At 43.3% G+C, this 15,208-nt stretch overlaps 2 protein-coding genes across 4 annotated transcripts in view; both read right to left on the bottom strand.

The window, feature by feature from the left end:
* Positions 1-15,208, bottom strand: part of LOC309474891 (uncharacterized protein) — a gene marked incomplete at its 3' end in the record, with an annotated part of 100,865 nt that overhangs the window by 11,859 nt on the left and 73,798 nt on the right. The gene's annotated exons all lie outside the window — the stretch shown is intronic.
* LOC309476313 (uncharacterized protein) overlaps positions 7,740-15,208 on the bottom strand; it is a 78,274-nt gene continuing 70,805 nt past the window's right edge. For all 3 annotated transcript variants that reach the window (XR_014198008.1, XM_082139606.1, XM_082139605.1), the window contains 2 exons: positions 8,065-8,211; positions 7,740-7,972 (listed from right to left, as the gene is read on the bottom strand). Coding sequence is in view for 2 of the 3 variants with exons in the window: in XM_082139606.1 (XP_081995732.1) it covers positions 7,956-7,972; positions 8,065-8,211 (164 nt within the window). In the remaining variant the exon portion in view is untranslated. The remainder of the gene's footprint in view (positions 7,973-8,064; positions 8,212-15,208) is intronic.

The raw sequence follows: 15,208 nt of genomic DNA, 5'->3' as shown, positions 1-15,208 counted from the left end.
ATACCTATCAGGGAGCTGCACATCTATAGGCGATATATATATATATATATATATATATACACCAATCGTATCGTTAGTACAGCTACACGAAGCCTACAATACAACGGCCCATTAAACTCAGGTCATGCAAATGTTTAAAGAGGAAACGGATTCAACCTACCAGCAGCACAACACAACCCGGTTCCGTTGCAGGAAAGGTCGGGTTTATGACAGGAGAAACACTGCAAAAGACATTGCACATTGTAATGCCCATCGCAACACTAACAAGGTCTCTAAGCAGTGAGAGAGTTAACCACGCTATATTACCTGTCCAATAACCAGCTGCCCCACGAACGCGAGAGGACCCACAGCGGAAGTGTGCCTCTGACAACAACACCGTAGTGTCAAGAGCTCTCACCCTCTGCCCATATAGCACGCAGCTACGTCCTGATTGGTCCAAAGGGTGTGATGACACCACCAATCAACCTGCTACACATATATTTAAGGGCGTGCAAAGATGGGTGGTATTTATGATCATATAGTGGGCCAGTCTGGTCCAAAATGCCCGGGCTGATTTTTTGTCCCAGTCCAGCCCTGATTGCAGACTTTGGTATTTTGGTGAATCTGAGCAAAATAACTCTTTTAAAACTCTAGTTGAAACACATGTGCTTAGCTAAGTGCTAAAGCATGCTATTATCAGCATAAAACAGGAAGTTGTTGTAACTCAAGCATACAATGTCCAATCTCCCCCACACTTCACACGTTTAATAAATGCCCTGGCCTGAAGACACATACATGCCTAAAAGTAGTGTTGTAGAAAAATTGATATTTTACTTTTTTTTCATTAACTTTCTTAGACATTGTGTGGTTTTAAGCATTCGTTTCTCTTCTGGAATTTATGTATGTTTGTGCACCTGGCGTAAGCAAGACACACACAGTAAGACAAATGGTTCAGCTAGATTTGGCCATGCTGGGTGAGTGGAAAACTAGAGGAAAGACCTTGAAGAAGGAGTATAAGAAGGAAATTTCCTGGGCTGGGTCAGGTCTTGCTCACGTCACGGGGTAGCTGCTGTGATTTTGTGACTAAGCCTCTTGCAAGAGAATAAATATCTTTTAAAATACAATTTTAAAAACAATATATTGTTTTTGCCACAACAGTAGTTGTACATAGCGCCATCATCTGGCCAGTGCTAACTGAAGCGTCACATTGAAATTCTAACCTAACATCTTCTGTCAGCATAAAGTCCGCCTTCTGGCCCCTATCTTCACACAGATCTTCAACAGATCACTAGAGCTGTATGAAGTTTCTTCCTGCTTCAAACGCTCCACCATCATCCCCGTCCCAAAAAAAACCCAAAATCACTGGACTGAATGACTACTGACCTGTTGCCTTAACATCTGTGGTCATGAAGTCATTTGAAAGACTGGTGCTGGCCCACCTGGAGGACCTCACTGGACCCTTGCTGGACAGTTTGCTTATCGAACAAACAGGTCTGTGGATGATGCAGTCAACTTGGGACTGCATTATATCCTACAACATCTGGACAAACCAGGGACTTATGTGAGGATCCTGTATGTGGACTTCAGCTCGGCCTTCAACACCATCATATCAAACATCCTCCTGTCCAAATGAACCCAGCTCCCTGTGCCCGCCTCCATCTGTCAGTGGATCACCAGCTTCCTAACCGACAGGCAAAATCCTCATCCAGCTCCTGCATAATCAGCACTGGCGCCCCCCAGGGGTGCGTTCTCTCCACTGCTCTTCTCCCTGTACACCAAAGACTGCACCGCAAAAGACCCCTCTGTCAAACTCCTGAAGTTTGCAGACGACACCACACTTATCGGCCTCATCCAGGACGGTGACGAGTCTGCCTACAGACTGGAGGTTGAACAGCTGGCGTCTGGTGCAGTTTTAACAACCTTGAGCTTGATGGAGCTCCACTTCCAGGACGAGGGGCAGCTCTGTCCTCAGGCGGGGGGTAGCTCTCCGTCTGCGGGGGACTCACACTATTTCTCCGCGGTCGATGGTGGTGATTCGGGCTCTGGGTCTGGCTGTGTTCTGGATCGGGGAAGGACGCTCTCCAGACACTGGATGATGGCTTCTTTCCAGTTCTGACCGGTGGTGTCTGGGAGGTCAACGGGATGATGGTAATTTACCCTGATCCAGAACAGTGACTCCAGGGTCTCATCGTCGTAGGGGCCGGTGATGGCGAGATGAAAAAAAAAAAAAACGTTTTAAAGAAAAAGACAAAAAAATCTGTGCTCTCAAGAGCCACAGCAGCAAATCGAGCTGCATAATCCATTTCTTGATTCGGTCTTCTGTCACGGGTGTGTGCAGGCAGTCGAAGACAATGTCTTTGTTCCAGATAAAGTTTAGTAGTAAATCCCAAAAGGCAGACAGACAGACAGACAGATAGTGCAGACTGACAGAATGTAAAGGGAGAACTTAAATAGTGACTCAAACAAGATGATTAATGACACAAAGCTGATGCAAACAAACAAGGAACACAGAAGATGAATGAAAACAAACTAAAAGTCCATGAAAACTAAACACACTGAACATACTGTGACAATAATGTTGATATTGTTTTGAATACAACTTGAAAAATATTAAAACAATAAAAAAAAATAAAAAAATGATACTTTAAATATGACACTAAAACTACCAGTATGTGGCGGCAAGTCACTGTCTTAATGAATAAGTCATGAATGAATGAATTTCGTTCAAAACAACCGACTGATTCAGGAACGAAGCAAGTGACTGCATTTAATAATGGGTCTTTGAATCATCTTTAACTCACCCAATTCGTTAAAACAAACAAAACACTGCTGTGTGTGAGTTTCTCAGAGACGTGTGACTGCTCTTTTGTGGATTTGTTTGTAGCCTATATGATATAACTATATTCTTTGTGAAACAGAGCAAAACCAGACAATATTGTGTCTAAGCTGTAATATTGTGTCTAAGACTGTTAACTTTTTGTTTGTTGAACTTTTACATAAAAACAGTATCACATTTACAATCATGCTGATGTTCAGGAAAAACAGCACTCTTTCTCGTGTGATATTGCTTAACATGGTCTTACGACATAAGTGTAAAAAGATATGAAAAGTCATCATCCTCATATCTTGATGTTTGGGGGAATTCAAACTGCATTATAATAGGCTAAATCACGCAGTGAAAGCGTGCACTCTTAAATTGCACAAGCAGGAGTTTATCGTACTTAGAGAAAAAAACGTTCCACAAACATCCAGCAGAAGCTGTTTATCCACCCAACAGATCTAACCACATTTCTGTACATATAAAACTAAGACGAAAACCATTGCAGCATCCATTTTGATCCTGAAACCAGTGAATAACATTTATAATGTTTGCCTGCATTGTTACAACAAAATTAATCAGCAAATAATAATGAGAAAACACAATAACCTATGTAATTGTTCATTTAGAGAAATTTGCATTTGGTTACCAGAGAGATTTGGTGTTTGGAAAATTTTATCTAGAAATACTTGAGTTTATAACGAGATCTCTTTTTCTCACACTTTACCACACTTTGGCAAATCTGAGTAAAATAACTCTTTTGAAACTAACACATGTTCCTTATCGACATGGTTCAATCGTACTGCGTCGTACATTCTGCCATAGGAACTCAGATTCCTATCCTGTTATCAAGCTGACTGATCGGCGCTCTGCAAGCAAGCGGATTGACAGTTCTCTGCACTCGAGCTGATTCAGCGATCTCCCCTGTGGCCATTCGGCATTTCTAAAAGAGCAAATTTCATGCGGCGTTGTTGCAAATGCTGCACCACGAGTGTGGCACGTGCAGGGCACCCCTGCACCCATTTGATGAGCACAGTGAGTGCGTCACCTGTCTGGGGAAATCCCACACAGAAGCTGCGCTCACTGAGACGAGCTGTTCTCACTGCAAGAGTATGAGTCCCACCTCTCTCTGCTCGCGGACCGCTTAATTTTCAGACAATGGTCCCGCCCCTCACGCTCTCCTGTTCTCTTCCTCCCAGGAACCTCGGAGGAAAAAACAGCAGAGCCAGAGGCCTGAGAGATCGGGAACATGTGAGCTCACGTCGGCACAGTTCCCGTGTGCCTCACTCTCCCCAAGAGAATTCTCAGGTGCTCTACTACCGCGCAGTCAAGCGCCCCTCTTCTGGCACGAGCAGCCTGGTCTCGTTCAGGGGATCTGATCTCCCTGATGACAGCATGTCATTGGCGGCTTCAGACACGGAGGACTGGTCGGGCTCACTGGATAACCCCACCCCCCTGCCGTCTAGAGATTCGAGTGACGCTAGAGCTGGAATGGGCGCCGAGTAAATCCGCCTCCTCTCAAAAGCAGTCAAGGAGCTCGGACTGGAGTGGTTTACCCCGGCGGAGCCCACATGCAGGACGAGTCCGGAACAACCCTGCCGTGTTTAAGGAACTGCATAGCTAGACTGACTTGGCCCTGCGAGCCACTAAAACTACAGCCCAGTCTCTTGGCAGAGCTATGGCCAGCTTTGTGGTGTTGGAACGTCACTTATGACTCAACCTAATGGAGATCAAGGACGCAGGCAAGCGCTACCCCTTTCTTAAGTGCCAAGGTCCCCGGTCTAAGATAAAGCTGGATCCTTTGCCTCAGAAGCCTTCCTGATCCTTCAGGAAAGAAGAGGAGTAAACTAAGTCTTGTCGTGGCCAGACCACTCCCCAAACAGCCTTGAGTTTGCCTTCCAAACCTTGTTCAGGTCGGGGTGTTGGAAGCAATGTGTTTTTGCAAGCATTGGGGCCCTTTCAAGTTCACGCTCCCATGCAACTGACCGCTGTTATAGTGAACAAAATAAAAAACAAACAAACTCAATAAGAGAGCAAATTACCCCTTCCAGTTATCTCGAGTGCCAGTTTTCTGCACAGCGGCCTGTCACTCGAACCACTTCACTCCTTAGACACCTGTGCCGAGGCTTGGGAATCCATCTCTGGGGTGTCAAGTTGGGTTTTGAACATAATCAAATGAGGTTACTCGCTGCAATTCGCTTGCAGGCCTCCCCGCCTCAGGGGCTTGGTTTCCACATTTATAAGGAGCAATCTGGCTCACGTCCTCCCCACTGAAGTGATGAAATTACTGGGGAAAGGGGCTATAGAAGCTGTTCTTCCAGTGCACAGCGAGTCAGGCTTTTACAGCTGCTACTTCCTCGTGCCAAAGAAGGATGGCGGCCTCAGGCCCATCCTCGATCTCAGGCATCTGAACCATGCCTTTATGAAATGAGCATTCAAGATGATAACATTGAAACAAATCCTCTCGCAAGTGTGCCAAGGGGATTGGTTTTTCATATCCAGATAGCTCCCCATCACAGACCATTCTTGAGATTCATGTTCAAAGGGGTGGCTTATCACCCTACAGTCCCTCCATTCGGACTGTCCACTTTTACGAAGTGCATGGATCCTTTCCCCCCAAGACAGAAGGGAGTGTGCACCCTGAATTACTTAGATGCCTGGCTTGTATTAGCCCAGTCGGAGACTGAGCTAGACGCTCACAGATTCTTACTCAGCCATTTGGAATGCCTTGGACTCAGGATCAATGATGCCAAGAGCTCTCTGTCTTCCAGACAGCGGATCTCGTTCCTGGAAGCAGTTCTCAATTTGCCCACATTCACGTCAGAGCGGAAGGACCCTCATTGGTTCCAATCTGGCGCGGACCTGGGAAGGGTCTCGAGAAGGAAGGTGGTTTCAACAGATGCCCCCCAAAAGGGTATTGGGAGCTTTGTGCAAAGGCAGGCCCACTTCAGTCTCCTGGTCAAGCACGTTGAAGCGGCTGCACAATGCTGGCAGTCTTTCTGGCCCTCAGAACCTTCCTGCCAGACCTGAGAGGATACCATGTCTTAGTCCGCTCGGACAACATGGCAGTGGTGTCCTACATAAACCACCAAGGTGGACTCAGATCGAGGCCTCTGTACAAGCTATCCAGATGCCTCCTATTATGGGCACGACTCAACCTCTGTTTGCTGAGAGCGGCTCACGTGCCGGGCAGACTGCAGCAAAAGGAATGATCTGGCACCCCCAACCAGAGTTGTGGGCCCTTCACCTCTGGCCTCTCGACGGGAGCTTATTGTCCTCTCTGCGAGGGTCCTAAACACTATTTCTGTGACTAGAGCCCTGTCCAATAGATGCCTCTACACCCTTACGTGGTCTGTTTTCTCCGGCTGGTGCGCCACCCGGATTGAAGACCTGACATCCTGTGACATTTCACTGGTACTGTCTTTCCTTCAAGAGCTCCTCGACAAGAGTCGCACCCCTTCCACTCAGCCAAACTGTTGCCCCTTTCTCTAAAATCCACCCTCCTGCCAGCCCTATCATTGGTCAAGCGAATGGGCGACTTGCAAACACTCTCTGTGAGTGCTTCTTGCCTTGAGTTTGGGCCTAACGATGGCAAAGTCATCCTCAATCCTAGACATGGCTAAGTACCTAAGGTGCTCTCTACTCCATTCAGAGCACAGGTCATTACTCTCTCTGCTCTTTCCCCCTCTGAGGGCAAGAATTTACTCTGCACCATTCGGGCCAGTTCAAGCAGTCGGAGCATCTCTTCGTGTGCTTCCGAGGCCGCACCAAAGGACATCCGGTCACGAAGCAAAGACTTACCCACTGGACAGTGGATGCAATTGCACTAGCTTATGCTTCGATGGGCCTATAGCGCCCCATCAGAATAAAAGCACACTCCACCAGAGGCTCATCCTGGGCATGGTCCAGCGAAGTGTCTGCTCTACAAGCAAGGGTCATATCTGTGTAGCTTGGCTTTGACCGATTGGACTAGGTCTAGTGACCCAATACGAGTGAACCATATAGATAGTATGTTCAGTCGGTTACTAACGTAACCTCAGTTCCGAGATAAACAGGATTGAGTACTGCGTAACTTGCCTTGCTATCATGCTGCACACTTCAGTCGAATTGACCTGAGTTCCTATGGCAGAATGCTCGCATTATATAGAGGGGTAGTGTTAAAATATCTTATCTATTCTATAGAAAACAAATGTAGAAGTAGTTTGAATACTATACAAGCCATATGTGTTTTTAAGGCCTATGTGACTGTGACCACAAAGGTCAACAAGAGAAGTATGCAGCCACTGAGCAGTTTTTGCTTAGTCAGGGATTTTCCGGTAAACAACAGGTGATGTGAAAGATTAAGATCATTGTTTAGAGGTGTCACGTTAGAGACTGTTGAGAGGAAAAACAATCAAAACAGTTGTTATATTACCTTGGCATTACATTACACAAAAGAAAAACTAGTAAACACTGCTGCAAGGTTGTTTCTGAGGGAGTGACGGTTAATTTGACATCCTTCTCTCATCTTCCTGACTGCTGTAATCAATCTCTCTAGATTTCCCCTTTTGGAAAGTCGTGGAAACGCTATTGGATCAAATGAAAACTCAAAAAAATTATACTTTCTGTAGTCTTGATGTTTTCATTTGAGCTCCCATCAGATGAGGCCGTTTACTGCCATTTTCTGGTAAGCGTTTTATAGAAGCAATAAGGTACTTGAGGCGTGCTGTATTGTGAATATAGTCAAAGGCTATAGTCGTGTCTAACCACACCCTTCATTCGTAAGGGACTTATTCACAATACAGCACACTAATTGCTTACATAAAATTACTATTCCTCCATGGGGCGCTTGACATAATAAATGTAAGAAAACATGGAGAGACTCTTGAACCTTAGAGTGAGAAAGCTTTATTGCTAAAGGCAAGCAAACACATAGAGTAAATATACAGCAGTCGTAGTAAATTGATATCTTGTCGATGAAATACAGTTTTTAATTGAAAACCATTTATATGAATTACTGCATTCGTGTCTTGTAGAGAAATATAAACTAAAAAAGCTTTTCAAATTGGAATTTTTTAAATCTGACACTGAAAGAGAGAGCACAAGCACAAATAATCATCAGTATTTATGACAAAAACACTAGAGGAACAAGAACACACTTGAAGTTCAGTGTTCTGCTTTAGATTTCAATACTTTCTGAAAAAGATAAACATATAAATGCATAAATTATTAAAACTCACAAATATATATGAAAAATCGGTTTGTGAGAAATTACATAAATTAGGTACCTGATGTTTGAATTTGTGCTTGATCTTTTTCAGCTCTTCTGGATCTGATGTCATAAACCAGAATAATGACAGTAGCCACGCCCACCAGAGCAGAGAGGACCAATCGGATCACAGCTTCAGTAGGACCACAACAGTTGTTCTCAGAGTCTGAGGAATAAAAACATCAAACTGAGATCAGCTCAGTCAATAAACTTTAATATCAAAAGTAAAGCATTTAAAAAATTTGATATAGAAAGTTAAACGTAAACCTAGATGCTATTGATGTAAAATAAAATGCTAATTAATAATTTTAACTAATTAATCATGATAAGATACTTATTTAGATCAACTTTAAAGCCTGAATAACTAAACGAAGTGAAACATCTATGGTTACTCGCGTAACCTCAGTTCCCTGAGATGAGGGAATGAGATATTGCGTTTGCTAATGCTAATGGGGAAACCCCTCCCTCCAAATACTACAGAAGCCTTAATTAATCACGGCAGTAACACTGGCCAATGGCGTTCAGGAGTGCAAAATATGGGGGGGCTTCCACCACTATACCAGGTGGCACTTGAACGTCATTCATTCAAAATATTGACTGAAGCAACTTGATATTGCAAGATCCCGAGCTAGGTGACACAGCAGTATATGCAATGTATCGTTCCTTAGTCTTAGGGAAGTTATGCAAGTAACTGGAGACGTTCCCTTTCCCTTTTGACACTGCGTTTGCTAATGCTCATGGGGAGCGTATAAAACCATGCCGTGTTACAGAAAAGGGGGTCTTGGCTTGACTAAGTACAGTATGTCAAGTTTCACATTCTTAATGAGGGTGACAATGATATTGGCGCTCTTGGTAAGCATAAAGCCCAGTCTACAGGTCCTGGACGAAACCATGAAGAAGTTCAGGGAGCGGTAACTAAAATAATGGTGCATCACACCGGGGGCGGAGCGGACTTGACACCGGTGAAACATTAGAGGACATGAAGTGGCGGCAGCCCCGGCACCATCACATATCAGTTTGAAATTTTGCTAATTTCAAGCGAAATTATGAATAATGAGGCAATGGCTTAGTGTATGACATATGTTTATAATCATGATAAACGTGATGACTTATATCATAATAATGTGATGAGCTGATAGGGCCAGCATTGAGGTGGTGGTACGTCAGTACAGAGGTGTACATGACCTGATGTGCAAGTTCGTCGATGGCAAGGGCTCTAACGGAGGGTCCTGTGAGATCGTCTAACACAAATGCAAAGTCCCAAGTGGGCGAGGGGGGTTCAGCCTTCTGGCTCCCTTTAAGAATCGCACCACTAGGTCATTTCTACTGACTGGCCGATTATCGACGTGAGCATAGAAACCACATAGCGGCCACATACACTTTCAATGTGAATGGCATACGGCCGCTTTCAAAATGGAAAGAATTATTAGTATTGGGCAGTTAAATGAGTCATCGCCTAAAGACACCTCGTGGAAGAAGCCCTGGCATCGGAGATAGTGTTCAACGCAGAGATGGGCACTCAAGTCACATCTTAATAAACTTCAGACTTGACTCAGACTCGTACTGAAATTACTTCAGACTTGACCCGGACTCGACCAAAAGACTCATGAATACTTTAAAAACGACTCAAGTCTTTAATCCTTAATTACCAGTATAATAAAAAAATTATGTTTTTTTTTTATTTGAATGTGTAACCCGCCTAAAAAGGGGTTAACCAGTTAATTGTATTTGTATCATAATTGTATCATTATTTGTCCATACTTCACGTTTATGAGTAATGGGGGTTTTATTTTGAAAAATACATTTTATTTTGTGGGAAACCGGAAGTAGCGCGCTAAAATACTTCCGTTAGCTTCACATCGCTAAAAGCAGATGGAGCACTGCTTCGGTTTCTCCCACGAGTTGAAAAAACTGAGAAGAAAAGGTATGAAAACCTGTCTGTTTTTGCTGACAGTTAAATATGATTTAGTTCGTTATGTAAACACCTGTATACTTTGTTTTAGAAGTTGGAGAGCCATCCAGAAATCGCTTTTATCTGTCCTGGCTTCTCATACTGAAAATCCTCTCTTGGTAAGCTAAGGTGTTCAATGATTGTGTGTGGAAAAACCACGAGGTGGCCATGCTAGCTCCAATTAGTGATTATTCAAACATTTTTTGTTGTTTTGAAGGAATGTAACATGATAAAAGACATTTATTTCATGGTTTAAAGAGAAATGTAAACTGATTTGGCATGTATTACAAAAATATGCTTTCGTAACATTTTTACCTTGTGGTATATATGTGACTAAAGGTCAAAGTTACATACAGGAGAATATAAAATATCATTTTAAGTTATTTAAAGTGGTTAAATCAGCAAATGCTGTAATTCCTATAAATGGTTTTCAATTAAAAACTGTATTTCATTTATTTTTATTCAAAATCTAAAAAAAAATCCTATGTAAAAACGGATTAAAAGCAGAGAGAAAAAGTTCATTAGTACAATGTAGGGGTTGCACGGACTAGTCGAGTAGTCGAGAGATCGACTACTTCAACCACTACTCGGAGCTGTCGAAAACAATCGACTACTCGAGCGTGCAATATCCATAAATGAATTGAAAATAGCGAACGTCACCAACAGACACCACACATCAGATGTGTGGAAGTATTTCATCAAGGATGACAGAAATATTGTAATTTGCCAACTCTGTAAGGGGCCGTTGACATATGCGTCTAAAAATGAGTGGAAAGCGCGGCTGTGCCACTGTCTCCTTCTTGCGCCCCCGTGGCGTCTTTCGTTGCTATGCAACCACCATGAACCGCGCTCTCTATGAAAACAAATTAATTTAAAATGGCGAACGTCACCAATAGACATCACACATCAGATGTGTGGAAGTATTTCATAAAGAATGACAAAAATATAGTAATTTGCCAACTCTGTAACACTACTTTAAAATACAGCAGCAGTACGACATCTATGCACAACCACCTACGACTGAAACATCCAACAACAAAGGCAAATGTTAGTGAGACGCACACCACGAAGCAAACAAGCATCGGTGAATTCTGTAAACGCCCGATTACAGATAAGAGAAAACAGGTAATCACAGATTTACTCGTGGATTTTATAGTGAAGGATATGAGACCACTCTCGGCAGTTTCAGGAGAGGGATTCAGGGGAATTATCAACTTCTTTGAACCCAGTTACACCGTTCCATCGAATGCTACACTCTGGAAAGTAATTGGCCACAAATACGACTCTCTAAAAGCGGACATTGCGTCTGAAATGAAAGGCAAGAACGTCTCCCTCACTACTGATCTCTGGACTTCTTGCACCATGGATCCATATATAACAATAACGGCTCATTACATCAATGAACTATGGGAGTTGAAATCAAGGGTGTTATGCACCACTATCATGCCAGGGAGACACACTGCTGTCAACATTTCGCAGATGCTCTCAGAAACCATTAATGAGTGGGAGTTATGCATATTCTGCACAGTTCATGACAACGCAAACAATATGAACTTGGCCATGGAAATCTGCGAGGCCTTGCCCCACCACATTGGTTGCAGCGGACACACGTTACAGCTCGCAGTTAAGGCAGGTTTGGATTTACCTGTGGTCTCGAAGGCTATTGACGCTGCCAGGCGTGTCGTGAGTCACTTCCGTCACTCTTCAGTGGCGACCCGCGCATTGAAAGCACGTCAGGAGCAGCTATCCATCAGAGGGAGAAAACTCCAAAGTGATTGTGCTACTAGATGGAATTCCACATTCGACATGTTGGATCGTCTTTACGAGCAGAGAATCCCAGTGCAAGCTGTACTCAATGACGAAGCGGTAACTAATGTCCAGTATCGAAAAACTCTGGCAATAAAGTCATCTTGCTGGGATCTGATTGAGCAGCTGCTTCCCATACTGAGTCCGCTGGCTAAGGCGACAACAATCATGTGTGGAGAGCTGCACGTCGGCCTGTCCTTTCTATATCCAGTGCTTATCAATCTGACAGAAAACACTCTGCGGCCCAGCGCGGGTGATCTCACAGCCACTCAGGCATTCAAAGAGACAGTTCGGAAACAGCTGGTTATGCGGTTTAAACTGGACTCTGAAACCGTAGCCAAATCTCTACCCATTAGCGCGTGCATGTTGGATCCACGGTTTAAGCGTTTGCTGTTCCTACCAGAGAGAGCCAGAGAGGATGCCAAAGCTCATCTCGTCGAAATATTGCATGACAGCGAGACACCGCATTCAGAAACTTCAGGTGAGCTAATAATCCATAGTAAATGTTTTTTTTGTTTTTTTTAAATATGTTTAAACCACTTCTTTGCATAATTCACTGTCGCAACAGGTGAACAGGAGGTTGCCGCGGGCTGCAGTGGGACAACCAATGCGTTGCCTAGTGAGCATAAAAAACCAAGACTCGAGGCTGATCTCGAGGAGCTCTTTGGATGTAACTACAAAAGCCGCAATCCTACGACAAAGCAGCCAACTACCAGTGAAGATGAGATTCAAGATTATTTTCAGATGCCTGACATTCCCACCATGGGGAATCCTCTCGGATGGTGGGCATGTAATGAACGCCGGTTTCCTCGGCTATCCAAGCTGGCTAAATCGTATCTTGCTGTCCCTGCCACCAGTACACCAAGTGAAAGAGTTTTTTCCTTGGCCGGCAACACCGTCACAAGGCAAAGATCAAGCCTGCATCCCTCTCACGTCGATGCGCTTGTATTTCTAAATGCAAACCAGCGATCCACGAGCTCGACCAAAGACTGCGTGTGGTGGCGAGAGGACAATAGCGACGATGACTTGTGTTAGTCTAAACTTTCAAGACAATTGAAGTAAGATACTTCTTGTTATTACTGTTGATAATTTGGTAAATATAAAATGATTAAATGAAATGTACTCTGTGATTAAATTAACCGTTTTAACTGTTTTACTAATGTTTTAAAAATGAACCGTTTTAACTGTTTTACTAATGTTTTAATTTGTTTTATCAAACAGTTTAGAATGTTTGAATGACGCGAATTTATTGCGTTAGCAGTTACTTTCTATGCATTTTTCTTTTAACACGTACATTTCTCTGTTACATGTCATAATTATAATGTTTTTGCATTACTTTATTGTTGCATTAGGCTATGAAATTAATAAACATTTATTGATAAGAACTATTTCATGTCTTTTCATTTACAGTAGCATGAACCACGAGTAGTCGAGTAACTCGAGTATTGTTTTGATAAGAAACCGACTAGCAGAAATCAGTAGTCGTGCAACCCCTAGTACAATGTGTCCCTATAATTACATTTCATTGTAATGACATAAGGTTAAAATGGTATATTCTGACTTTAATAGTTAAAATAGCTATTGTTTTCTTCATGTGAACTATGCTATGATATTTTCCGAACAGTAATATAATGTTGTACAACACTTCAAGAACTAGTTGATATCATAGATTCTGGACTGAACCTGTTCTACATACAGGTCAGGTCTTTTCATGAGGCGAGCAGAAGTTCCAGAAGCTCCAGTCCTTGAATCATACCAGGTGAACCATTGATCCATAGATGGCGAGCCTTTCCAGTGAACCGTGAACCTCCACCACAGCATTCCGGAAGCCTGTGGTAGGATTGTGTCAGTTCAACAAACCGGCACCGACGAGATTTTCCTTATCGAATATTTACCTTTGACTTTGACTATCCCCCTTTGACTAACTGACTCGAACTCTGGATTGAACTCTGGGACCCCTAAGATCAATTTCCAAGGAACGTTTTCAAAAAGGACATTTCATTTTATTTTATTTTATTTTATTCTAAATTTATTTTGGGCCCATAGGGAATGTGCACACAATTGTTGTGAAATGTTTGAAATATTTTGTTGAACTAAAAAGTTGACACATTTCAAAAAGTTGACACATTTCAAAACGTTACACCTGTGTTGCTTGGTTATTACTGTACTTCTCAGCTCCTACCAACCTAGGGTGTACATACTCTGAAGTGGGTTACAAATGGTTTTATAATATCTGCTTTATAATATAATATCTATTTATATATATTCCCCTATGGACTTAGGACTCTTATCATAGAATTTGATTACGGATGTCCGTGTATTGTGCATAAACTGAAATATCATAATGAAAGTCCCATGAAACATGACGGGAGAAACCGTGCCATATGTTCTTTCATTTGGGTTTATAGACATGTCAAATTGGCTAGATGCAAAGAATGTGAGAAAACAATTAAAGACACCGGATCGACAACATCACATTTTATGAGACATCGCATCCACAAAGGTTAGTCACATTACATATTATACTGTGGTGCAGCTGCCTGTTAAAACATTACCAAATAAAATATAGCCTATAGCCCTATGTTTTACTTTTATCAATCTTTTTGAATTATATGCAGCTTTTCTCTCTCTTAATGTATGACTATGAGAGAGAGGAGGTAGAAGGATGATAATCCATTTATTACTTAGAGCGCATATCTTAACATATCACAATCAGCAAGTGTACAGTTTTCTATTGACTTAAAACATTCTGGTGGAGCCAGCATCTCCACCAGTTCTGGGAACCACGGCTGCTTGGGCCATTTCAGTGCCACTAACTGATTCCCATGGCCGCCGATCTCCGCCCGTCTCCCGAGGCACAAGATGTAGTGTCCTTCGGGGTATGGGCCGAGTTCGGGCAGCCAATGCCCGTGGGCAGTGAGCTGGCGTGAGCTTATCACCTAACCCTGACAGGTCAACATCAGGGGCAACATTCCTTCCACCTCGAAAGAGGCAGCAAAGGAAGAGTGTGGCAGGACTTGTTGAGCGAGTTCATCGCCTTGTACAATGCCCACAAGAGGCCTGAGAGTCCAGAGACTCATATCTCCACAGTGGGGGCAATCCGATCCCCCAGACAGAAGACACACAATGTAGTCAGCTGGATCCGGACCGTATCCAGATCAGACGGTGGACCTGCGGCTAGACACAACGACAACGCATTCCTGAAGTGTCAGCAGAGATTGCGTCAACTAGACTCTCCCCTGTAAAGGCCTCATCGACACGACAGCCATCGACACTGATCCTCTACAAACCCGTCTCCATACCTGCGGGATGACTAAACAGCAGACTTAATATCCGTCTCTGTTTCATAATATGAACCGTTGTGCTGTGCGATATTTTATCATCACGCAGTAAAATGCCCCTCCCC

The sequence above is a fragment of the Leuciscus leuciscus genome (assembly GCF_965113295.1).
Source record: "Leuciscus leuciscus genome assembly, chromosome: 15".
Classification (NCBI taxonomy): Eukaryota; Metazoa; Chordata; class Actinopteri; order Cypriniformes; family Leuciscidae; genus Leuciscus; species Leuciscus leuciscus.
The sequence above is the reverse complement of the archived record's forward strand: the minus strand, read 5'-3'. Positions and strand labels throughout refer to the sequence as shown.